General features: G+C 36.3%; 1 protein-coding gene across 1 annotated transcript in view; it reads left to right on the forward strand.

Moving 5' to 3' along the window:
• Positions 1-26,484, forward strand: part of LOC147574456 (EF-hand calcium-binding domain-containing protein 13-like) — a 97,861-nt gene that overhangs the window by 25,228 nt on the left and 46,149 nt on the right. The window contains exons 7-10 of the mRNA XM_086687648.1: positions 14,175-14,246; positions 20,239-20,733; positions 22,766-22,903; positions 24,134-24,205. Coding sequence (XP_086543774.1) covers positions 14,175-14,246; positions 20,239-20,733; positions 22,766-22,903; positions 24,134-24,205 — 777 coding nt within the window. The remainder of the gene's footprint in view (positions 1-14,174; positions 14,247-20,238; positions 20,734-22,765; positions 22,904-24,133; positions 24,206-26,484) is intronic.

The raw sequence follows: 26,484 nt of genomic DNA on the forward strand, positions 1-26,484 counted from the left end.
ATACTAACCCTTTATTGGGTATGTCATTTGCAAACATCTTATCCCATTCAGTAGGTTATTGTTTAGTTTTATTGGTTGTTTCCTTTGCCGTACCAAAGCTTTTTATTCTGTGGTAATCCCAGTAGTTTATTTTTACTTTTGTTTCCCTTGCCTCAGGAGATGTATCTAAAAAGATGTTGCTATGGCTGATGTCAGAGAAATTACTGCCTCTGCTCTCTGTTAGGATTTTTATGGTTTTAGGTCTAACATTTAAGTTCTTAGTCCATTTTGAACTTTTGTGTATAGTGTAAGAAAGTGGTCCAGTTTCATTCTGTTGCATGTTGCTGTCCAGTTTTCCCAACACCGTTTGTCGAAGGGACTCTCTTTTCTAAAAGCATATTCTTGTCTCCTTTGTTGAAGATTAATTGGCCATTTAACTGTATGTTTACTTCTGTGTTTTCTATTCTGTTCCATTGACCTATGTGTCTGTTTTTGTGCCAGTACCACACTGTTTTGATTACTACTGCTTTGTAATATAACTTGAAATCTGGAATTATGATACCTCCAGCTTTCTTTTTATTTTTGAAGGTTGTTTTGGCTATTTGGAGTCATTTCTGTTTCCATACAGATTTTAGGATTGTTAGTTCTAGTTCTGTGAAATGCTGTTGGTATTTTGGATAGGGATTGCATTACATTTGTAGATTGCTTTGGGTAGTATGGATATTTTAACAATATTCTTCTAATTCGTGAGCCCGGAATGTCTTTCCATTTGTTTGTGTTATCTTCACATTCTTTCATCAATGTTTTACAGTTTTCTGAGTACAGATCTGTCACCTCCTTGCTTAAGTTTATTCTTGGTATTTTATTCTTTTTGGTGCCATTGTACATGGGATTGTTTTCTTAATTTCTCTTTGTGCTGCTTCGTTATTAGTGTCCATACAAACAATTTTAGATAACATATGTTAGTTTAAATTTGTATTCCTTAATTTTTACATTGAAAAAAGTGTAGACCTATATTGAATATCTTGGTAAAAATTGCAAATACAAGAAAAAGTTTAATAACTGAGTATAAAGGTTTTTTTGTTTTAAGTTAGTATTTTTAGCTTAAAGAAGTTTACAAATTACAAAATGGAAATTATCTCTTCACCTCAATCTTTCACTACAATTCTTCATAGTACACACCGTTAATAATTTGGTAGGTAGTCTTCCTGGATATTTGTTATATACATTTTAATTGGTCTCATATTGATTAGTGGTGAAGTTATCTCTAAAATTTTTGCTATTACAAATAATGCTATAAAGAGCATCCTTGTTCATCAATTCTTGCACGTTTGTGTAAATATTTTTGTAGGATAGATTTCTAGAAATGAAGAAGCTGGGTCATAGGATATGCATATACCTATAGGAACATGGTTTATGTCAAGTCATGTTATGTTGTCCAGCTTTATTGAGATATAATTGACAAATATAAATTGCATATATTTAAAGTGTACAACGTAATGATTTGATATACATATACATTGTGAAATGATTACCAGCTATCAAGTAAATAACATCTCCATCACCTCACATAGTTACCTTTTTTGTGTGTGATGAGAACACTACTCTCTTAGGATATACTCTCTCAGCAAATTTCAAAGATACAATATAGTATTATTAACTATAGTCACCATGCTGTACATCAGATTCCCAGAACTTGTTCATCTTATACCTAAAGTTTGTATCCTTTGACAAACATCTGCCCATTCCCTCCACCCTCCAGAATATGTCATCTACATAGAGGTTACATTTTCTTTATTCATCTGTTGGTGAGCATTTAGGCTGTTTCCATTTCTTGGCTATTGGGCATAATGCTGCAATGTTTGAAGTGCACATAGCTCTTTGAGATAGTGCTTTTATTTCCTTTGGGTATCTATCCAAAAGTGAGCTTGCTGGATGATATGATAGTTCTGTTTTTAATTTTTAGACAAAACCTCCGTACTGTTTTTGGAATTGGCTATTCCAGTGGATTTTAAATTATCTGCGTATTTTATAGTTTTATTGAGGTATATACTTGACATATTTAAAGTCTACAATTTGAAAATTTCTACATATGTATATACTTGTGAAAACTCAATCCCATTATACCCCTTGGTAAGCCCCCATTCTCTTTCCACAACCCCCCCTCACTACTTCCCAAGCAAACACTAACCTGCTTCTGTCACTACAGATTGTTTGTCTTTTCTAGAACTTTATATAAATGATATCATGCAGTAAGTACTCATTTTTTTTAGTTTGATTTCTTTCACTCAGCGTAATTATACTGAGATTCATCTATGCTTTGGTACATATCAGGTTTATTTCTTTTTATTGCTAAGCAGTGTTCTCTCTTATGGATGTACCATGATTTGTTCATCCATTCATTAATTGATGATGTTTGGATTGTTTCTGGTTTTTGGCTGTTACAAATAAAGCTGGTGTAAACATTCATTTATGTGTCTTTGTGTAGTCATATACTTTCATTTATCTTGGGTAAAAATACCTGATGGTAGGATAACTGGGTCATATGGTAGGTATATTTGAATTTTTTAGAAACTGCTAAACTGTGCTTGCAAAGCAGCTGAATTATTTTACATGGTTATGAACAATTTATGACAGTTTCAGATGCTCCTCATCCTTGTCAATCCTGGAATTGGTGAGCCTTTAAAAATTGTCATTTTAATAGATGTATGGTGTTTTCTCATTGTGGTTTTAATTTGCATTTCCTGAATGATCAAATGATTTTGAATATATCTTCATGTGCTTTTTTGCTACCTGTATATCTTATGCCCATTGAAAATGTGTTTGTGTTCCTACTATTGCATTTTGAATGTATATATTCTGAACACGAGTCCTTTACTGGATATGTGAGAGAGAGCACAGGCAAGGGAGGAACAGAGAGGAAAGAGAGAATCCCAAGCAGGCTCTGCCCTGTCAGCACAGAGCCCTATGCGGGGCTTGAACTCACCAACTGTGAGATCATGACCTGAGCCCAAATCAAGAGTCGGAATTTAACCAGCTGAGCCACCCAGGCACCCCAATTTTTGAAGAATATCTTTCAACTTAAGTTCATACTTCTGAAGAAGTCTAGTCTACAACTATTTCTTGTATGGATTGTGCTCTTGATGTTTTATCTATAAGGTTTTTGTTTAAACCTAAGTCACATAGAAGTCAGAAAACAAATCAAAATAATTGATTGAAATTTGCACAGATGTTTCATTGTGTCTTTGAAGGAAAGGAGAAACCACTCTCAAGTTATTACACTGAAAAAGAAATTTTGAGGTAGACAACTTGACAAATTTTCCAATCCAGAAAGTGTTTCTGTGGTTTAGCAATGAGAACAACTAAGCCTTGTCAATTTCTCTGACAGTAGAAGCCTGCAGACCACCAGAAGCACTGAAATGTTCTTTTATAAGTTACTTTGTTCAGATTACATTAATTTAAAATGTAAATTTATAATAAGTTTCTTCCAAACACAGATAAACCCTTTCCAAATTGGCCTCATTTACTATCTGAAGAGGAAAATGACGTTAGAGTTATTTAACTTGAAGAATCTTGAAAAATTCAGATGTTCCTTGACGCAGATCTATGCTTGTCTAGAAAATGAGACAGAAGAATCCTGATTCTGTGTTTTGTCACACTTTGTAAATCTGGATTTTCAGCTCTAGTTGCTCATCAGAGATGACCTGTGCATTATCATGCAGAAGAAAAAGCTCCATAATTTCAACTTCTCATTCAAACCAAGCAATAATTTCTTACTGAAATTTTCATTTGTGCAATTTAGATTTCTTTCTTTCTTTTAATAAATAGGCATTACTTTTTGCATGATAAATGAGAGGATTTTTTGGGTGAAGACTTTAATATTGTGCAATATTTTGTGCATTTGTTCAATACATTTTGTGTGTGTGTGTGTGTGTGTGTGTGTAATGAGAGAGAGAGAGAGAGAGAGAGGAAAGGAGGAGAGGAGAGAAGGAGATGGAATGATTTGAGGCAAAGCTTTCATTAGAGTCTCATCTGGATCTGTAATCTCCTCTAAAACCACTGGTATAGAGGGTCTTAGCTAGAACACAATGAAATCAGTGCTATTCTTTTCAGGTAAAACCATTATATATGTAAAATTGACAAGTTGCATGATTTTTTTTGCACCTAATGACAAGTATAAAAATTAGAGCTTTGAGTAAAGAATATTGCAGTATCTTAAATTCTAGTCTATATCATTTTGATTATTGCTGGGCACTATTTACTACATAATTAAAATGTGTAATTATGTTTTTATGATAGGTTTTCTTTTTACATTCTATATTTAATGTTAATGCTCCTCTAGACTATCAGTTAATTCTATTCACATTTTTAGTTTGCATTTTTATCTTATGTTCTTAATGAGTTTGCTAATGCAGTTTTTTTCCTTCTGTTTCTGAACCATTATTATAGTTAATGGAATGCTGGATCTTTCAGATTTCCTTAAGACTGTGAATGATGTTTGTTATTTGGTCTCCCAGGATCCAGGTAAAAAAACGATTCTTCAAAATTGCAGAAAAGAATGATTTTGATTGTCACTGATTTTAGGGTGGGATGTTTATATGAATTTATGTTTTTTTTCAGATCTCTCACATAGTTTTTTTCCCCTGTAGCCTAGGTTGAGAAAAATTAGACACGAGTTATTTCATAAAAGGCACTAAAAACCTGTCCACAGTATCCTAATTTTCTATCCATAATCTCCACTTTTTCCTGCATGCAACGGCTAGATTTTCTTAACACACGATTTTTGTCATATCATTCTCCTGCTCAAAAATGTAGATGCTTTTCCTGTGATGAAAGGAAATGTGGTCCAAACCCTTATGCTTGACCTCCTCACCCCCTTATAATTTTTCTTGCCACTTTCCTCTTGGTAGAATCTTTTCCAGGCAAGAACCCCGTGCTCCAGTTAGAGACACAAATGTCTATACATGCCAATTTCATTCTTGTTTCCAGGCCTTTCTTTGTTCATGTGGTTTTTTTCTTTTTTCCCTTTGAAATCTCATATCTGCTTTCTTCTCCAATGTGAATAGTACTTTCTTTGCTCTCTTTGGAATCTGCTTGTATTTCTCCCTAAAAATTTCAGACACTGATGGATCTCCTAACAACGTTTAGTTTACACTCCTGTAAATAGCAAAGAAAGTGATTGGAAGAAATATTCCTGTTACTGATAGAAACAGTGCTTCCAATATTCTGAGATCTCTAGGGTTTGTGACCTAATTTTAACAGTTCTTTGTGTTAGAACAAATCAAAACAGAAACCAGTTCCTTGGTTTTGCCATTAGGCAAGATCAAATTCCTATAATCTGTCCTTGGGATTATATATTTCTGTCAACCAGCCTGTATTTTCTTGGAACCAAGGATATTTCTTGGAATCAAGATAATCTTCATATACCTGGATAAGAAGCAAGAGGCAAGAAAACTCTTTAATGTTTATTCATTAATGTAGTGAATGTTATTTTTTTTTTTTAATTTTTTTTTTTCAACGTTTATTTATTTTTGGGATAGAGAGAGACAGAGCATGAACGGGGGAGGGGCAGAGAGAGAGGGAGACACAGAATCGGAAGCAGGCTCCAGGCTCCGGGCCATCAGCCCAGAGCCTGACGCGGGGCTCGAACTCACGGACCGCGAGATCGTGACCTGGCTGAAGTCGGACGCTTAACCGACTGCGCCACCCAGGCGCCCCGTGAATGTTATTTAATACATTACCGTATGCATCAATTAGCAATATAGATGTGATGCTTGGCTTGCTTTCCCTCTTTGAATTTCTTCCTACTTGGCATTTTGATTAACTCCTATAGCACTGGGTTTCCTCTTTGTCTACTTGGTTTTCAGCTTATAGCTTTTTCTTGACTATAGATTTGTAAGTGTGTTTGGGTACCTAAGTACTGCCTGCTTGTCGAGCCCCAGTTGAGCTATCATGTATTCCTTTGTTTTTCAAGTTCTGGTTTTCTATTTTGACCTTATTTTTTATTTATGGTCCAATGTTCTGAGACCAACCAAGAAGTGCCAAATTTCTTTTCTTCCTCTTAAAACAGTATGCCTAATTCTCAAATACACTATTTTTAGTAAAATATCCAAGCAATATAATAGTATATAAATGTAAAATACCCTCTTTAATCCTTCCTATATTAAAGTTAATGTTGACTTTAGCATCTTTTATTATATACATTTATGAATGTATATAAATATTTACATATTTTGTAAGAGAAAATGAGTTATCAGTTACTAGGCAGAAGAGAACTAGAGTAGCTGGGTCTTATAGAGGCAAGTGAAAAGATCAAGCATACAGTTAGAAATCAAGAGACCCTAAGAAAATAAAAGGGAAAAATATGATCATCTTATACTTTAAGAGAAAGGGATCATGCTATGTACTTTGTTGTCTAGCATGATTTTTTTTTTTTAACTGAGTAATATGTCTTGGAAAGTTTTCCCCGTGCCAGTAAGTGTAGGTCAGCCTTTTACTTAAAAAAAAAATTGTTTTTAAGTTTATTTTTATTTATTTAGAGAGAGAGAGATACAGAGCAAGTGAGGGAAGGGCAGAAAGTAAGGGAGACAGAATCCCAAGCAGGCTCCATGCTGTCAGTGCAGAGCCTGATGTGGGGCTTGATCTTACCATCCATGAGGTCATGACCTGAGCCAAAATAAGGGGTCGGATGCTTAACCAACTGAGCCACCGAGGTGCTCAATCCTTTTATTTTTTAGTAGCTGCATGGTGTCTGAAAAATGTAGATATACTATAATTTATTTAACTAATCCTTTATTGATTCTAATTATCTTCCTATTATAGACACTTTCACAGTGAATATCTTTTCTTTTATTTTATACATATTTATTTTCACATTATAGTTTATATATGTATGCTTGTGTCCTTAAGTGCCTTTTAAGGCAAAATTAGTTGCCAATTATTAGGTAGAGGAGAACCAGAGGGACCCTATGTGTGCCTTGGGGCATGCCTTCAACACTCAGACAGTTTTCAACTCTTCCTTAGCCTTCACTTCCTGCGTGTGTATATCCTCAACGTAAGCCAGACCTGAGCGTTCAGAACCTACTCTGGTTTTCCTGGGTACAGACCTGTTTATGTGTGTGGCCATCTAGATGCTCAGGAATATGTTGGAACTTTTCAAAGGCCTCTACAGATGTCTCATTTCCCAGACTTTCCTCTTAAGCTTGTTTGCTAGCCTATTATTTGCCCCAATTGTTTTTTTTTAATGGCATGAATCTACATTTATTGACTTGTAAATAGGTCCATGGCATATTTTTAGTGAAAAGGCAGTATACTATATGTACCGTTTTAATTGAGTGAAATGTTCACAATCGTTGATGAACATAAAGAGACATAGAAAGGTATCCAAGTAGGATATTAATCAAAATGCATTATTTTTTGGATGCCCTGGATGGGAAATTTGTGTTGCTTTAACTTTCTTCTTTGTACAGTTGTGGGTTTATTTGATTATCAGTGTGTCGGGGCCCCTGGGTGGCTTAGTCAGTGGAGTATCTAACTCTTGATTTTGGCTCAGGTCACAATCCCAGGGTTGTGGGATCCCAGGGTTGTGGATATCAGTGTTCTGATTCATCCTTCATCTCTCCTTCGTGATTCTTACCTCTTGCCACCTATCAACATTGCTTACTGGTGTCTGTGGTAAGAGATAGTCTAGAAAAATTAAATGAGAAATTTCTAAAATTATTAGATTTTGGTATGTTTGATAAAAATGTAAGAAAAAAATGTATTTATTTTCTTTTCAAACGTTCCTCTCTTTTCCATTTCTTGTTTGTGGAGAGATGGTTTCTTTAATGTCAAGGGCATTGGCTTCACAAATTAGGAGACCTAAATTTCTTGAATTTTTAACTTTATTAGATAGTTTTGATTACACAATCTTCTCATGCTATTCAGTTACTCTTTGCAAAATGTAGATTTTTTAAAAAACATTATGGATATATTTAGCAGATGTTTTGTATTATATGTTTATATGTCACCAGGGGGTGTCTGATAATAATGGATTGATAAATGATTGATTCATTGATTATCCATGTATTTAATGAGTCAGATAGTCATTTAATATCTACTGTGCTTGGAACTATGCAAGGTGATACAGAGATGAATAGAACACATTTCTTTTTCCAAAGGAGTTCACATTCTAGTGTGGAAAGAGTCAAATAAAATGAAAATTATAATGTTGTATAGCAAATACTGTTATAGAATGTAGTTAGGCTGCAAATGTATACTGGAAACACCAGGGAAAGATCATCAGAGAATGTGATGTCTGAGCTAAATCTTGAAGGATCAATAGGGGTTAGTTGGTTGAAGGTGGTAATGAAGGTGGTAATGAAAGACATTTTAGACTGAGGGAACAGTTTGTGTAAATATGGCAGGAACATTATCAGACATGGCATCCTTTTCCATGGGCTTCCACAGGTTTTTGTCATTTGTCAGTGGTGGCTTTTAGGGGGTCTTTGGTGGCTGGAATGTGGTGTGAAGATAGAACCAGGCTGCATGGATTTTAGTAGGTAGTCATTTATGGTGAGTTCTGGGTTGATAGACATAAGTGGAGGGATGTTCTGGAGCATAAAGATGCCCATAAAATAGGGATTTTAAAGCTTAATCTCAAGTCATATTATTAAATAGCCTTTAGGGCATGCTCTACCAGAAGCAACAGAAATTACATATGAAACCACTGTGGCTTTTTTTTTTTTTTTTTTTTTTTTTTTGGCTTCTGGAATTCTGGTCTGGATTTCCAGGCTTTGTACTTGGGGAGCTAAACTGAAAAATTATGCTGATTTCATAGATTGTTGTAGGAATTAAATAGAACCTATTGGCACTAGAATAGTCTCAAGAAATAGGAAGCAGAAACCTGGGAATTATCCTTGGCAACTCTGTTTTCTCTGTTCTCCTCATGCAACCGTTGTGAATTACTATTATTTTAAACTTCTGGATATCTCTTAAATCTCTCTATTTTCCACCATTACCTTAGTCCAAGTTACCATAATTTTTCCTTAGGACCATCACTGTTCATCCTAACAAGTCCACCCACATCTAGTCTTTTTTTTTTTTTTTTAATGTTTATTTATTTTTGAGAGGGACAGAGACAGAATGCGAGTGGGTTAGGGGCAGAGAGAGAGGGAGAATCCGAAGCAGGCTCCAGGCTCTGAGCTGTCAGCACAGAGCCCAACGGGGGGCTCGAACTCACGAGCTGTGAGATCATGACCTGAGCCGAAGTCAGACGCTCAACCGACTGAGCCACCCAGGTGCCCCACCCACACCCAGTCTTATCCCCCTTAACACTATGGACAGAATGATCTTTTTAAAACACACATCTGTGGGGCGCCTGGGTGGCTCAGTCAGTTAAGTGTCCGACTTTGGCTCAAGTTATGGTCTCAGGCTTGTGGTTTCAAGCCCCATGTTGGGCTCTGTGTTGACAGTTCGGAGCCTGGAGCCTGCTTCGGATTCTGTCTCCCTCTCTCTCTCTGCCCCTCCTCCCCTCTCAAAAATAAATAAACATAATAAAAAAATAAAAAAACCCCACACATCTGATCATGTTACCTCCTTGCATAAACTCTAATAATACTTCTTGGGATGAAGAGCCCTTTAAGGTCACGTACAAGGACTTGCAATGTCTGGCCTTTACCTTAGATCTCCAGCTTCATCTCAGACCACATTCTGCTTTGCTTACTGTGCCTTCTTAGAGTTTCAGTGATATACCAGGCTTCCTCCTGCCATAGCCTTTACATATATTCTTTTCTTTTCCTGGAGCATTCTTCCCCTCCTAGTGAATTACTACTTATACTTTGGATCTAAACTCAACTCTATTCTTTAAGGATGCTTCCATGACTTTTCTGACTAGGTCAAGTTCTCATACACTCTCACAGCACTAATCACAGTTGCAACTTTTATTTCTTATATTTTTAAAAAAGTTTTTCAATGTTTATTTTTGAGAGAGATAGAGAAATAGAGTGTGAGTGAGGGAGAGGCAGGGAGAGAGAGGAAGACACAGAATTTGAAGCAGGGTCCAGGCTCTGAGCTGTCAGCACAGAACCCAATGCGGGGCTCGAACTCACAAACCACGAGATCACAACGTGAGCCAAAATCAGACGCCCAACCGACTGAACTACCCAGGTACCCCTATTTCTTATTGTTTTGTGAAGATCTGTATCTCAAATAAGACTAAATACCAAGAAAGCAGATATCATGTGTACTTTTGCTCAATATTGTATCCTCAGTACTCCATACAGTGCTTATGGCACATATTAACTGCTCAACAAATATATATTGAATGAATTAATAAGTCTCACCCTTCACTCCATCTCCTCCAACCAGAGAGAATAAGATTTTTTCATTTTGTCATTTTTAATAACCTGGTTGTGACTTAAGGTAAAATTCCTCATAGGGGAGGTCCTTGTCTTTTGACTAGGAAAATCATTTTAACAGGTATGTTTGATTATGAGAGCTAAAGCCTATTGGGAGATACCTAGTTTGAGCAAAAAGGTAAGGTAAAGTACTCTATATAAGAAAACGACAGGAACTTAGAATACAACAGTTGCTAATCGGCAACTGGAAGAGGAACACTGAGGGAACCTAAGAGTGAATGGGGGTCTAGCAATCAATAGAGAGTGGCTGTAGAACTCTAGGACAATACTATGTAGTGCTTGCTGTGCTATAAAGAAATCCCTTACTCATTAATTTCAAGTTATCTAGTAAGAGTTGGTTATATACAATAGCCTTGTGTTAGTCATGTGGTGGGTGGATTTCAAGGAAAAAGGTCTGTAGGTTCTGTGTTAGGTAGGCTTGGGGTGGAGAGAAGATAGCACCTATAGGATGTGATAATGTGAGAGAGATCAGGAGTCCACGGGAATAGAAAACAAAACGAAAATCAACCGCCAGAGTATAAAACACTCAGGAATCTTCAAATTTTGGAGGGAGTATTGATTGCTGTTCATATAATGTATGGTGTGGGGTCGGGGCTATTTTACTTAAACATTAAAGGAAAGGACACCCTCAGAATGCCAAAAGTTTTGATTTACCCCGGTAGTGGATATGGATTCTTCTGTGACAGAATTTTGAAGTAAGGAATGATATAAGTCAGTTATCCCACTAGTGGAAGCCGTAGCACCCTGGTATAGGTACTGTTTTAACATCTTGTTTTTGTATTTGGTTTGGTTTTTTGGAGCAATACTGATAACATGGAGAATATCTTCATGAGTATGCATGATGAAGAGGAATGCCGGTGGAATTTGCAAGGAAGTCTAACAAGCATTTGCTTCATTAAGATCTGGCAAGAGGAATATGGAAAATCACTGTGTGACAGTTCTGGTAGTTTGGTTTCTGAGATAGGATATTGGTGCAGTAGTTTTTTCTCTCGTGGTATTTACCGATCTAGTAATTGAACTGGGTGAAAAGTAGTAACTAGCACGATTTTTGATGAGAAGGTCTTTGATATTGTGGAGCTATTGTGGAGATTATGGAAATGTGTTAATAGTCATTTTACACCTTCAAAGTAATGTTGCCTTGAATATGACTTTGATGATGAGGATAATTTTTTTTCACATTAGATAGTTACATTTTCCAGGTTGAATGGAAAGGAAAGTTCCAATATGAGCTTCCTCCAGAAGGACAAATGTAAGAGTGGGAAGCTGTTTTGAACTTCTCTTATGAAGTAAATGCTACCTGTAACTATACTGATTGTCTCAGTCTCAACCAGGAATTATTCATTGAGGTTTTGATAAGCTAGGTAGGGGTCAAAGTAGTAATTTCAGATTCTGTAATGCTTATTTGGCCACCAGAGACTATATAAATGGATAGTATTTGTCTTAGAGGTGTGTGAGAAGTGTTTATCATTGCATAGAAGAAGGAATAAATTTGAGCGAGAGCTAGTAAATCTGTAAATGGTTGGCTACTGCATGCTCACTGGTCAATGTTGGACCTCTTTCCAGAAAGGGGAGTTCTTTAAGTAGAGACCAGATATAAACAATACAGCCTTCTCCATTGGATTAATTTATGGATGATCCAACAGAATACTTTTCACCGATCAAATTCAGGAGTTTGAGGGCTGAAGCCTTGAATTATTTTAGGACTTATGCTTTGATCTAAGAACTTGGGATATGGACTCTATCTACAAAAGTTCCAGAAGTTCACTGGGGTGTTAGAACCACAATCAAGAACAGAATGAGATTAAATACCAAGAAAATAAAAAAACAGAATGTAAGAGTGGCGCCTGGGTGGCTTGGTCGGTTAAACCTCCAACTTCGGCTCAGGTCATGATCTCATGGCTCGTGAGTTCGAGCCCCACGTCAGGCTCTGTGCTGACAGCTCAAAGCCTGGAACCTGATTCAGATTCTGTGTCTCCCCCTCTCTCTGCCCCATCCCACTTGCATTCTGTCTCTGTCTCTCTCAAAAATAAATAAACATTAAAAATAATTTAAAAAAAAACCCCAGAATGTAAGAAGCAGTTCTAATCAGAAGACAACTTAATATCAATTGGTCTAGCACTTCTTTGGCTGGGTTAAATACTTACTTGCTTTGCAGTGATTTAAAGTCCTGGACCTGACATAGCTTACCAATTTTCAAAGAAGCAGAATGAATCAATCTTACCCAACACCAAAACCATAGTGTATATAATAATTCTTGGACTCAAAAGGCACATTAAAAACTGGCATCTTCTTTTCAGGGTCTTTGCTTATGCTTATAACTGAATAGTTGATTTTTTAGGCATAGGCTGAAGAACAAACCTAGTATTTTTATAAGTAGATAAGTCAACACCTGGTCTTTCTCACCTTGGATGTCAAGCGAAGCCAGACATTTGGAGGCAAGAACTATTGGGTGTCCAATTGGAACAACATTATTTGAGGTCACTGTCTCTGACCCCATTCTCTGTCATACACTGTCCAAGAAGGAAAATGGTTTTAGACAGAGGCAAGGGCAGGAATGGTAGGAAGTTATAATTATGGGAGTGCTGTACATGTGTAAGACGCTAAGTAAATGGTTTACTGCTATCCACAATGTAGACATTGCATGATTCTTTACAGCCTTTAGTATATTTATTCATTCAAAAATATTTTTTTAATTTTATTTTTTATTTTTTTAAATTTACGTCCAAATTAGTTAGTATATAGTGCAACAATGACTTCCAGAGTAGATTCCTTAGTGCCCCTTAACCATTTAGCCCACCCTCTCTCCCACAACCCCTCCAGTAACCCTCAATTTGTTCTCCATATTTACAAGTCTCTTATGTTTTGTCCCCCCTCCCTGTTTTATCAAAAATAATTTTTAAAAAATAAGTTTTTTAAAGTTTATTTATTTATTTTGAGAGAGAGACAGTGCAAGTGGGAGAGAGGCACAGAGAGAAGGAAAGAGAGAATCCCAAGCAGGCTCTGCACTGTCAGCGCAGAGCCCAACGTGGGGCTTGAACCCATGAACTCTGAGATCATGACCTGAGCCCAAATCAAGAGTCAAACATTCAACTGACTGAGCCACTCAGGTGCCCCTCAAAAAAAATTAGTTTTTTTTTTTTAATTTTTTTTTTTTAACGTTTATTATTTTTGGGACAGAGAGAGACAGAGCATGAACAGGGGAGGGGCAGAGAGAGAGGGAGACACAGAATCGGAAACAGGCTCCAGGCTCCGAGCCATCAGCCCAGAGCCTGATGCGGGGCTCGAACTCAGGGACCGCGAGATCATGACCTGGCTGAAGTCGGACGCTTAACTGACTGCGCCACCCAGGCGCCCCCCCCCCCCCAAAAAAATTAGTTTTTAAGTGCTAGGAAGTATATAATTTGCTAGGCATTGGGGAAATAAATGACATCCTGTACTCTTGAAGAGCTCACAATCCAGTGAGAAAGACAAAAGAGCTAAAACTTGAAATTCTACCTATAGTAGATTCTCAAAACACTATTTATTAAATGAATGAAATATTAACCTGATTACCTAGCTGTGGAGCTTAAAATGTGACTAATTTCTTTTGATGGGAAACTCTTTTATTAAGGGAAAAAGAAAATAATGGTCTTTTATGTTTCAGTGTGTACTGAGCTATTAACAATTCTAGATATTATTCACAACCTCTGTTCCTACTTTCACACATCTCTGTGTTGTTTTTGTATTAGAATGGGATGGAAACTAGATTTGTGTTCAAAAAAGAAATAACAGTACTTGAACTTACTCTTTCTATTACAGGTAACCACATGGTGGATATTAGAGATATTCTATTTATTTTGGATGAACTACAGCACCAGTATGAAGATTTTTGTAAGTGAGCTCTTGTTGCTACAGCAAGTATTATTTATAAATAAATTGCCTTTAAATTAAATCCTAATTTGTAGGTTTTATCATATGGACTCTGAAAGCCTTCTCTGACCCCATGACTTTAACTCTTTAAAATTTTTTTTTTATATGTTTTATTTATTTTTTTGAGAGCAAGAGAGACAGAGTGTGAGCGGGGGAGGGGCAGAAAGAGAGGGGGAGACACAGGATCCAAAACAGGCTCCAGGCTCTGAGCTGTCAGCCCAGAGCCTGACGCGGGGATCGAACTCACCGACTGCGAGATCGTGACCTGGCTGAAGTCGGACGCTTAACCGACTGCACCACCCAGGCGCCCCTACTCTAACTCTTTAGATAAATTTTAAATCCTAAACATACCTAATCAGTATTGATTATGTAACTACCATAATTTTCTTTTATCTTTCCCTTAATATTTTGCAACATGAAGTCAACTTTAAAAGAAAATAATAACACTAAGAAAAAAAACGTAATTTGCAACTTGTGGGTCATTCTGACATCCTGACATTGACAGTTAAAAATTTTTAATATAGGGGTGCCTGAGTGGCTCAGTCAGTTAAATGTCCAAATTCGGCTCAGGTCATGATCTCATGGTCCGTGAGCTCAAGCCCCTCATCAGGCTCTGTGCTGACTGCTCAGAGCCTGGAGGCTGAGGCAGATTCTGTGTCTCCCTTTGTCTCTCTGACCCTCCCCCGCTTGTGCTTTGTCTGTCTCAAAAATAAATAAACATTAAAACATTTTTTAAAAATTGTTTTTAGTATATTATTCAGTATCATTCATGATTAGTTTTGTTTTTCTTCATTAAGTACGTTTTTAAAAATCTCTTCCTATTGCACATGGTGTCACTCCCTTTTCTTTCTCTGTCCGGACATCCTTTGGTCAAGATTATCTATGTGTATAATTTTAAGCTCAATTTGGCTCAGTTGGTTGAGCGTCTGACTTCAGCTCAGGTCGTGATCTCACGGTTCGTGAGATCCTCAGCTGCTTCGGATTCTGTGTCTCCCTCTCTCTCTCTTCCTCCCCTGCTCACAGTCTGTCTCTGCCTCTCTCAAAAATAAAGATTAAAAAAGATTTAAAAAAAAGAATTATATAGTTCTAATAAACTTGCTACAAATAGAGCAGCCTCTTGCCTGATCCTTTCCTCAGTTTCTCCAGAGGCAAACATTTTAGCTGATTACCTGATATTTGTTTTCATGACTGTAAATAACATGTTTGTATTGCTTCTTGTTGATTTTTTTAAATTTTGGGTAGACCTAGTAAACTCCCTAATATGAAAAATAAGGATTTAGCTCTGTTTCATTTTCCCTGTCCCCACCACATCCACTTCCCATACCTATCCATCCTCCTAATATAGTCATAGGGTAATTGAGTACGTTTTAATTCTGTATTTATGTGAATATATTTATGTACACACTATTTCACTGCTGAGCCACATGTAAGTATCTTGTGGCTACTTTCTCTTTCTGTACAATTTTTCCCTCTTTGAGTTGTCTTACTTACTTATTTGCTTGGTTTAAAAAAAAGTATATATATTACTGATTGAAGCTTAAACTCTGCCAACTGTCTAAATATCCTCTTCGTAAGTTTGTCTGCACAAGGTATTCTAGTAGTTTTGTCTTCTTGAAGAAATCTTCTTTAGAGTATTTTGATGTTCTTCAGTATGAATTTGTTGCCCTCTACATTTTGTGTGCAACTGTCATCTTGAGATCTTTCTTCATTAACATGCTGGAGACTTTTCACTTCTCTCCTCCTATGACAGATTCTGTCTTCGTATTTTATGGATAGTTTGGGTACAGAATTCTAGATTGTAAATAATTTTCTATGTTTTCTAGTTTTCAGTATTGCCATTGAAGTGCAAAATTTTCTGACTCTTGACTTTGACACTGATTTTTTTTTTCAAGCATATAGGATATTTTCTAGTCTTCTGAAAGTCTCCTTGAAAGAAGTTTCTTTGTAACGATTGTGCTGAATACAGCGTCCTTTGATTCTGGAAAATTAAAATAATTTGTTGATGATTTCCTTTCCTCTATTTTTTCTGTCTCTGTGGAAATCTTGATATTTGGATATGTGACATAATGGGATGATTCCTTCTTTTTTTTTTTAACCTTTTTCTCTTATCTCTTTGTTATGCTTTATTTATTTATTATTTATTTATTTATATTTATTACACGTTTGGGAGTGGAAGAGGGGCAAAGGGAGAGGGAGAGGGAGTCTTAAGCAGGCTCCACACCCAGCGCAGAACCCAACATAGGGCTCAGTCTCACGACTGTGAGATCATGACCTGGGCTGAAATCAAGAGTCCGATGCTTAACTGACTGAGCCACCCAGGTGCCACTCTTTGTTATGTTTTCTGAGAGAGTTCCTTAAATTTATCTTCCAATGCTTCTATTTAGTTTTTCATTTGTACTTTTAAATTTCCAATAATTTCTTTCCCCTCTGTTATTTTATTATAATAGCCTCCTCTTATTTCATGGGCATTTCTATTCTTCCACAAACAATATCTTCTGTCGCAACTAAGAACTTCTGTTGCAATGCTTTCGAGATTTCCTTTTTCATTCATATTCTGTCTCCTCCAAGGTATTTTTTTCTGTTTGTTTTTCGTTTTAGGAGTGTTCCTCAAATGTCTGGTGATCTTTGGTTGTCTACTCATATTTGAGAATGGTGAACTCAAAAGCTATTTGGAAGCTCTGAGACTGAGGGCAAAACTAGCTGATTATGAGCTGTAGGATAGTGATTCTTAACCAGAGATGATTTGGAGATTTCCCCCACCCCCCACCCCGAACTTCCCCTTCCCCCAGGAACATTTGGAAACATTTGGAGACATTTTTGGTCATCACAATCTGTGTTACTGGCATCAAGTGATGAGAGGCCAGGGATGCTTCTGAGTATCCTACAATACACAGGACAGCTCTCTCAATAAAGAAGTATCTGTCTCAAAATGCCAGTACTGCTGAGATTGAGAAACCCTGCTATCATCGGGTGGTCTGGCTGGGCTATTTGCCTGGAAAACCCTTAATATGACTGTCTTTAGGGTATATTTCCTTTTGAGATGGTCAGAGTGTTCAAAGAAACTTTGAATATCCTTCCCGGAGGTATAGCCTTGCTTCATAGAATTCCAGGTGTTAAATAAGACGAAAGACAAGTTCCCATTATTCAGTGTAAGCCTCCCTCCGAGTTTTGCAGGTAATGCTCCTACCCTCTATTGTGTTTAGTATTCCATAATCCAGAGACCTTGTGTTTAACCCTTTCTGATGAATTGTCACTTTCCTGCTGGAGTAGGAGAAGATCAATAACTGGCTGTGCCCAGTGGATAAAAGTGAATATCTGGCCGTGTGAAGAGACCCTAGGTATCAAATTACTACTTAAAGGGATTTTAACCAGTTCTTTCTTTTTAGCTTCACTCTTACCCTCACTTTTAGAGGTACCTAAATGCTACTAATTTATGAGCTTTTGGAATTTTTGTGTTATGAATTGGGTTGCTTCTTGGCTTTCCCCATTCTGCCTTATGGTTCAGCCTTTTCAGGTCTACTAAGTTCATCCGCTTTCCAGATTCCAAAATTTAATTGTAGTAGTTTCTTTTCCTCTTCTTTTTGTTATTATGGATTTGTGATGTTTTAAAAATTCCCTTAGTTTATTTTTGAGAGAGAGAGAGAGAGCGAGCCGGAGAGGGCAGAGAGAGGGGAAGACACAGAATCCAAAGCAGGCTCCAGGCTTCAAGCTGTTAGTACAGAGCCTGATGTGGGGCTCCAACTCACAAACCGCGAGATCATGGCCTGAGCTGAAGTTGGACACCTAACTGACTGGACCACCCAGGCATCCCCAAAATTCCTTAGTTTAAATGGAGTGTTTGAAGGCTGTTCAATTTGCTATTATTACCTGAACGTTTCAAAGTTTATTTTGAATTCTAATTTTGTCTTTGATGTAGAAGTTTTTTCATTAATTTTTCTTTTCTGACATAGATATTCCTAATAATCACATACCCACTCCCATGCATAATAATTCATGTTATTCATTCTTCTGTACCTTTGCTGGTTTTTTTACTAGTTCTGTTATAGAGAAAGGAACATTGTCCCAAATATAATTGTAGATTTGTCTATTTCTCCTTTCAGTTTTGTCAGGTTTTGGTTCACGCATTTTGAAGCTCTGTTGCTAGGTGAATTCACATTTAGAATAGTTATATCTCCTTGGTGAGCTGATTCTTTTATCATTATGCAATATGTATGTGATCACTGGTAATTTTGTTTTCTCTCAAGTTTACTTTTTCTGATTCTAATATAACTCCAGTTTTCTTTTGATTAGTGCTTAGATGGTAAGTATTTTCCATCCTTTTACTTTTAACCTTCTTATATCACCAGTCTTGAAGTGTTTTGTAAACCACACAGAGTTGGATGATGTTTTTTGTATCTATTTGTATAATTCCTGAATTTAATTGGAGTGTTTAAATCATGTGTAATGTAATTACTTATACATTCAGACCAGGTATACCATATTATTATTTGTTTTCTATTTTTTTCTCTGTTTTTCAACCATTTTATTCCTTCTTTTTTGGGGAGCATTTTTTTAGTATGTGAATTTATTCTATATGTATTTTCACTATATCTCTGTATTTTTCCAGTGGTTGTTTTAAGGATTATAGTATACATACTTAACCTTTTCTAGTATACTAAAATAAATATTTTACCACTTCAAGTGGAATATAGAAGTTTTACCATTATATAGATCTTTTTACCCTCCCTCCGTTAAGCTGTAATTTTATTATGTATTACCACTATACACACTGAAAACTTCAAACAATGTTTTATAAGTTTTGCCTTCAATGATCAAACATATTTTAAACTTCTAAGAGGAGAATAATAGTCTATCATAAAATCAAGTATTATAACATTTGAAATACTTTAAAATGTGTTATTCAAATGTAAGGTACTATTCTGAGCCGTCAGATGAATTTTATAAAGGAAGCCCCAGTGGGACACTGTATTAATATTTTTCTGAAGAGGTTATTTTATATACAAACTATTTTTTCCCACAAGTACTGAGAATCTTTAGGAGAGTAAATATTTGTATTCTGATGTTAAATTAAAAACAATTTTTTTAATGTTATTTTTGAGAGAGAGGGAGACAGAACGTGAGTGGGGGAGGGGCAGAGAGTGAGGGAGACAGATTCTGAAGCAGGCCCCAGGCTCTGAGATGTCAGCACAGAGCCCAATGTGGGGCTCAAACCCATGAGCAGTGAGATCATGACCCGAGCCGAAGTGGGATGCCCAACGAACTGAGCCACCCAGGTGCCCCTGTATTCTGATTTTATAAATAAAAGTTTCCCCACTCCAACTTCCTTATACTTCAGTATGCTCATAACTAAGGGATTTGTAGCTGTATTGGCATATTTAGCCTATAATCTTTCAAAATTGGCAGAGTGGGGAATGAGAACTACAAACTTCAGTAGGCTATCACTTTTGATTTGGTGTAACTTCCAATAGCTTTGGATAAAAGAATTTAAATATATTAAACCAGAAGATTATATTTAAAAAAATTTTTTTCAACGTTTATTTATTTTTTTTTGGGACAGAGAGAGACAGAGCATGAACGGGGGAGGGGCAGAGAGAGAGGGAGACACAGAATCGGAAACAGGCTCCAGGCTCCGAGCCATCAGCCCAGAGCCTGACGCGGGGCTCGAACTCACGGACCGCGTGAGATCGTGACCTGGCTGAAGTCGGACGCTTAACCGACTGCGCCACCCAGGCGCCCCCAGAAGATTATATTTAACCTAGTTAATATTTCAGTCTTAGTTATCAGCTCTGTTAGTTTTTCAACATATTAACCTTATTTAACTTTTTAAACTTTGTTTATTTAAGCAATTGATAATTTCTTGAATAGTTTTCATGAGGACTTAGTTGTTACTTTTTAAAAACCATTACAAATGGTACAGGTAAATAGAATAATTAAATATGTTTCTCTTGCTTAGCAGTTATGGAATCATCAGCCTTGGATGAATCTACTTCAAACAGAAAGTTATCAAATATATCAGAATGTTATCCACAGTATAGGATGAAAAGCAGTTTTTCTTCCAGACTACATGAACCATCATTATTCCCAAAGTTAAATAGAAAACACCTCCAATATCATAAAATTATGGAGGATAATGATTACCTTGAATTTAAAAGATCAAAAAATCCTTTGCAAATAAAAAAATTCCGAAATGGGGTTGATAGCAGTGATATAGGATTCTGGGAACCATATTCAAAGGATGGCATAAACTTTAAGAAAAGTTCAGAGAAGATTGAAATTCATGACTCAAAGTCTACGTCACATAGCTTGAAGAGCATTACAAGCCTCAAAAAGTCTCTGGTTAAAAGTGATAATTTTAGTACCCTCAAACTTCAGAAGCCAGCTGTGAGAAGGCATTCCAGCCTCCTAAAACAGGTTTCGTCGAAAGAAAAGATTGCAGTGAATGCTCTGGGTCAGTATCATATATGTAAGTTAAAATATAGGTCCTTGAGTTCTTGAGTCATCACAGAAACAAGCTGAATTAACCATTGATTAGACCGTTGTTTGCATTTCATTTGTCAATACTATTGAGTAATCACCACTTCTGGTATATAGACCAGTGTATATAACACTGTGGTTTTAAGTTGTGCCTTTTCAGATGGTTGTGTTCTCTTTTTCAGATGCCTAACTTTTACCAAGAAGTTTATTCAGAGATTAATCCAACTCACTCAAGTTCCCTAGAAATACAGGGCCTGTTTTCTTTTGGAAATGCTTGTTTTATAATTTTTATGCTAAATATGTAAGGAGTCTATGTGAAATTTTTGTTCAGGTTCCATAATTTAAATATATGATATCCATATCCAATATGATATGATAATGCTTCAGATATCATCTCTTTTGGACATGGGAATATGAAGAAAGATAAAATAACTACTATTTTACAGTTTGGTTCCCCAGGGCTTTATGGTCTTTCTCAAAGATGAGCAAGGTTTTCCAACCAATATATAGTTTCCTCCTTCCGTGGTACCTCTATCACAGAAGTCCTGTGTGTGGAACTTAATTAAATACTCCTTCCTATAGTCCTTGGCTGAAGTTACTTAAGCTGTTTATTTTCTTGAAAGAAACGTATCTTTTTATTGCATTTAATATTGAAGGTAATTGTTAAAATGAGTGCTTAGTGAAATACTAGTGGTTCTTACACAGTAATACATATTTTAAACAACTCAGTTGAACAGAAAATGTGCTCTTTTAAGGAGGCACAACAATGTTCTTTCTGATTCCTTTACCGATACACTACTATTACTCTGTGCCTCATTCCTAATTCTGAGTTCTTTATATTCCAGTAAGATTAAAACCCTTGTTAAAGGAACAGTGGAGTAGTAGGCATTTAGCCCTTGGGTAGAAGAAGCCTGTGGAAGAAAGCGCTTATCTATCTTGCTGGTGTCGCCAACCTTTGCCATACTTAATATTCTTTGTAAAGAGAAGTGTGAAATCGTTTATCTGGTATAACTTCTCAAGATAAATTGATGGTAATTGAACATTTCTGAAATGTGACTGTCATTGGATATACATTTTAAAAACATTTTTAACTTTTCATTGTTATGATAATTTTTAAATCATAAGAATTACACAAAGGGAAAGACATTTCTATATACTCTTCATCTTGTTTTCCCAGGTGTTAAGATCTTGTATAATCACAGTACAGTGAACTAAATCAGGAAATTGACACTGATACAATATTATTTATATTCTGAAGATCTTATTCAAGTTTTTTCAATTGGTCCATAAATGTATTTTTCCTGGTTCAAGGTCTCATCTAGGATCACACATTACATTCAGTTGTCATGTGTCCCTTAGTCTCCTCTGATCTAGGATAATTTCATGACCATGACACTTTCGAAGAGTATTGACTAGTTAATTTGTAAAATGTCCCTCATTTTGGGTTTTCCTTATATTTCTTCATAAGTTCAGGCTAGGCATTTTTGGTGGGAATTACAGAGAAGTGATACTATGCCTATCTCAGTGCATGATATTAGGAGACTCACGATGGCCAGGTGTATCTCCTGCGAAGATTGTATGATTTTGAAGATTGTGAACTGAAAACATGGTAGCCTAAAATGATGGGAAGGGGAAGAACTCTCATTGTTTGCTTGGAATCCTGGAATTTAAACTAAACACTTTGTTGTTGTGATCTCTTGAACTCGTTCATTATATTTTAATCAGAACCAAGCAGCATTGGCTGGGTCACTGGAACAGGCTGTTCCTCCAAACAAGTAGTTCATAAACATTTATAGAACTTCAAGATTGTTTTCTGTTTGAGCTATATGGGAAATATTTAGGTATAATGTAAGATACAACAGATATACGAAGAAAAAAGCAGTCATATGAGGTAATAATAATTAGATAAAACTTGTTTTCTAATTGCTAAAGACTTTGGGTGCTAATTATTGCTTAAGACACATAAATTCTGTGGCTGAATAGTCTTCTACATTTTGTATATTTAGAAAACATCTGTGAAGCTATCAATAAACTCCAAGAAAATTACATTGCTGCAGAAGAACTTCAGTCCATTTTGCCTTCAATAGGAGTCACTTTATCAGACAAAGAGTTCAAGGAGATTGTGGCAAAGACTGCTCAAAATGGTGAGACTGATAATACCAAACTTTTTGAAAAAATTTGATACTTTTATGGGATAGTATTAAATGATGGAGTAAGTTCTCAACTAGGAATGGAACAGAATGGGCCATGCTAAAGAAGATTCTAAAACAACAGATATAAAAATGGAAAGTGGAAAAAAAAATTCCTGGAAAATCTGCCCTAATGGATTGGTTTGGAGGGACTAGGCCTTTTATAGCTCAGAATTGTTATGTAACACTCTATCACTATCCCTAGCTATGCCTTCCCGTATGGGACAGGTACTGGAAAGGCTGACCCAGTTGTAGGGAGGTTCAGGCAATAAGAGCACAAAATCCAAGGGGTACAAAAATCTCTGAGCAAATAGCCTAAGCATCCAAGAAGAAATAACTGGAGATTCCAAAATGGTAAGGAAGTGCTACAACTAGGAATTTAGGGCTAATGATACTTAACCAATCAAGGCAGATGATTAGCATCTAGATGTTAAATAGCATATCCCAGTCACCAGCCTAAGTTCAAGGCAGATTTTAAGTTTCCAGGAAGAGCTTTTGTATTGGAGAAGTTGTTTTATCATTAAGTAAGAACCATCCACACAGAAGTTCAGCTGAGGAGAGGGCAGAGGCAACATTTTGGGGAAAGACTGACTTGGGAATATGTTAGAAATGAATTCTTAGAACCTGAGCAAAATTTCTTAGCTAAGGCAAATGGGAAAGAAGATTAAAAAAAAAAAAAATCTAAGGTGTAGGTGCTACTAAAATTATTGAGCCCTTTCATGTTGCTTATCAGGATTGGTAGGATCACTGTGGAGGGTGTATATCTAAAAATAGGTAGTTAATTGGATCAGCTGATAGTAATGGGGACACTTGGGTCTGTCAGGATTGGTCAGTATTGTCAAGGTGTCTTAATGGATAGCATTTTGACTGGGTTTTCATGATGGTATGAAATAGACTCCTTAAGTTTCTCATGGTCCATCTATATGGTCACCTTTCCTTTTTCCTATATCTATCAAAAATTGAGGACCTAGCTCAGTCCATTGCACTTTATAATAGGTATTTAAAAATTATTGAGTAATTATCAAAATGAAACAAACTGACCTAATTCAGAGACAGGATATGAAAGGAGAAATAGAATTATGATGAAGTGAAGAAGTAATTTTTTTTCATAGTTGTATGAAACTATGAATTTACCTTTTATGCAAAAATACAAAGAATGCATGATCTAAAGTCTTTATTTTACAGGAAATGGAATAGTGAAGTTAGATGACTTTATGAGCACTCTCTCCAAGGAGCAAAATCTCCCTGAATGTGATGGTAGGTAGGAAATTTATTTTAAAATGATTTGGAGGAAAGAGGTGGTTAGGTTGAAAAGAGGTTCAACTGAACTGAGTTTGCTTTTTGGGTAGATACTTAATAGTTCTGAAATTCTCAGGCAAGCCATGAAAACTTGATGTATTAGGGTAGTGATAGCTAACTTGCTTCCCTCACAGAATTGTTAGATGGATTTTAAAAACTGTAAAGTACTACATAAATGTAGAGTAAGGTAATGAGGAATTCCAATAGGTGATTAGCCCCATTTTTAGCAATTGATGGGTGATTTGATTTTTAATTTTTTTATAAGGAACTTGTTTGAATGAAATACTGGTTTTGTTTCCCTTGTTTTAGAACATTTCTAAAAAAAATTGTATTAAGCTATAATTTACATACATAAAATTCACTCATGCACTAATTTTCATGAAATGTATAGAGTCATACAATCAACACCACAATCAGTTTGTTAAAAATTTTTGCTTGCAATGATTTTCGGTTTTTATGCAAATAATTAAATATTTTTCAGCAAGATTAACATGAGAAATGAAAGATACTAAGCCTTGGTGTTTTTATTTCCTTTTGTTTATTCATATGCTAAAAAGGAAAGATAAGCTTTTTGTGTCTTCCCAAAGGATTTCTTAGATAGAGAAAAATTAATCCAAAGGAAGAGATTTTTCTCTTATACTTACATGAAGTCTCATGTTAAAAACTACATTATTGTGGCACCTAGGTGTCTCAGTCAGTTAAGTGTCCGACTCTTGGTTTCGGCTCTGGTCATGATCTCACAGTTTGAGTTCAAGCCCTGTGTTGGACTTCTTGTGGACAACACAGGGCCTGCTTGGGATTCTCTCTTTCTCTCTCTGCCCCTACCCTGTGTGCTCTCTCTCTCTCAAAATAAATAAACTTTAAAAAAAAAAGCTACATTATAATTTGTCACTTACGATGAATTGCTTAAGTGGTGTTCTTAAAGACACTATTAGCAAATTTCTTGAGTGCTTTACCTTGTAATCATTCATTCACGAACTCAGTCACCGTTTCATTGCTGTTTTGTGAAGTAGTGTCTTGGTTGTAGCCGACTCCTCCCTCCCATTTCCCCCATTATACTGTTTTTAAAATTTATTTTATTTTAACGTTTTATTTATTTAAATAATCTCTACACCCCACATGGGGCTCAGACTCACAACCCCAAGATCAATTGTCTCATGCTCTTTGGACTGAGCCAGCCAGGTGCCCCTAAAATTTATTTATTTATTTATTTATTTATTTATTTTTTTTCAACGTTTATTTATTTTTGGGACAGAGAGAGACAGAGCATGAGCGGGGGAGGGGCAGAGAGAGAGGGAGACACAGAATCGGAAACAGGCTCCAGGCTCTGAGCCATCAGCCCAGAGCCCGACGCGGGGCTCGAACTCACGGACCGCGAGATCGTGACCTGGCCGAAGTCGGACGCTCAACCGACTGCGCCACCCAGGCGCCCCTAAAATTTATTTTTAATGGCGGTATCTAACACGTAACATAAAATTTGACATCTTAACCATTTGTAACTGTACAGTTCAAGAACATTAGGGTTAAGTATATTCACACGGTTGTACAATGAATCTCTAGAACTTTTTCATCTTGCAACACTGAAACTCTATACCCAGTGAACAACAACTACCCATCTGTGCCTCTCCAGCTTCTGACAACCATCATTCTACTTTCTGTTTCTGTGAATCTGCCTACTCCAGATACTTGACTGGAATCATATAGTGTTTGTCTTTATGAATGAATGGCTTATTTCACTTATCATAATGCCCTCAGGATTCATCCATGTTGTAGCACGTGTCAGATTTTTCTTTCCTTTTCGTGCTAATATCACATTGCATGTATATGCCACATTCTGTTTGTCCATTCATCCATTAATAGACACCTGTGTTACTTCTACCTCTTGGCAATTGTGAGTAGTGCTGCTGTGAATGTGGGTATGCAAATACCTCTTTGAGCCCCTGCTTTCAATTCTTTGGGATATATAATCAGAAGTGGACACAATCCAGGTGTGTAACATTTCCTTCACTCCTAAAATTCTCTTGTGCCCATTTACCGTTAATCTCTACCTCCATTCCCAGGCAACCACTGATCTGCTTTCTGTTTCCATAAAGTTGGCTTTTTTTTTTTTTTTTTTTTTTTACATTTAATGTAAATGAAATCATAAAACATGTGGTCTTTTGTGCCTGACTTCACTTTTTTGAGGCTAATTCATGTTGTCGTATGTATCAGTGGTTTGTTCCTTTGTATGGTTAAAT

Source organism: Puma concolor, chromosome E1, assembly GCF_028749965.1.
Source record: "Puma concolor isolate L17-30 chromosome E1, mPumCon1.1.hap2, whole genome shotgun sequence".
NCBI classification, from domain to species: domain Eukaryota; kingdom Metazoa; phylum Chordata; class Mammalia; order Carnivora; family Felidae; genus Puma; species Puma concolor.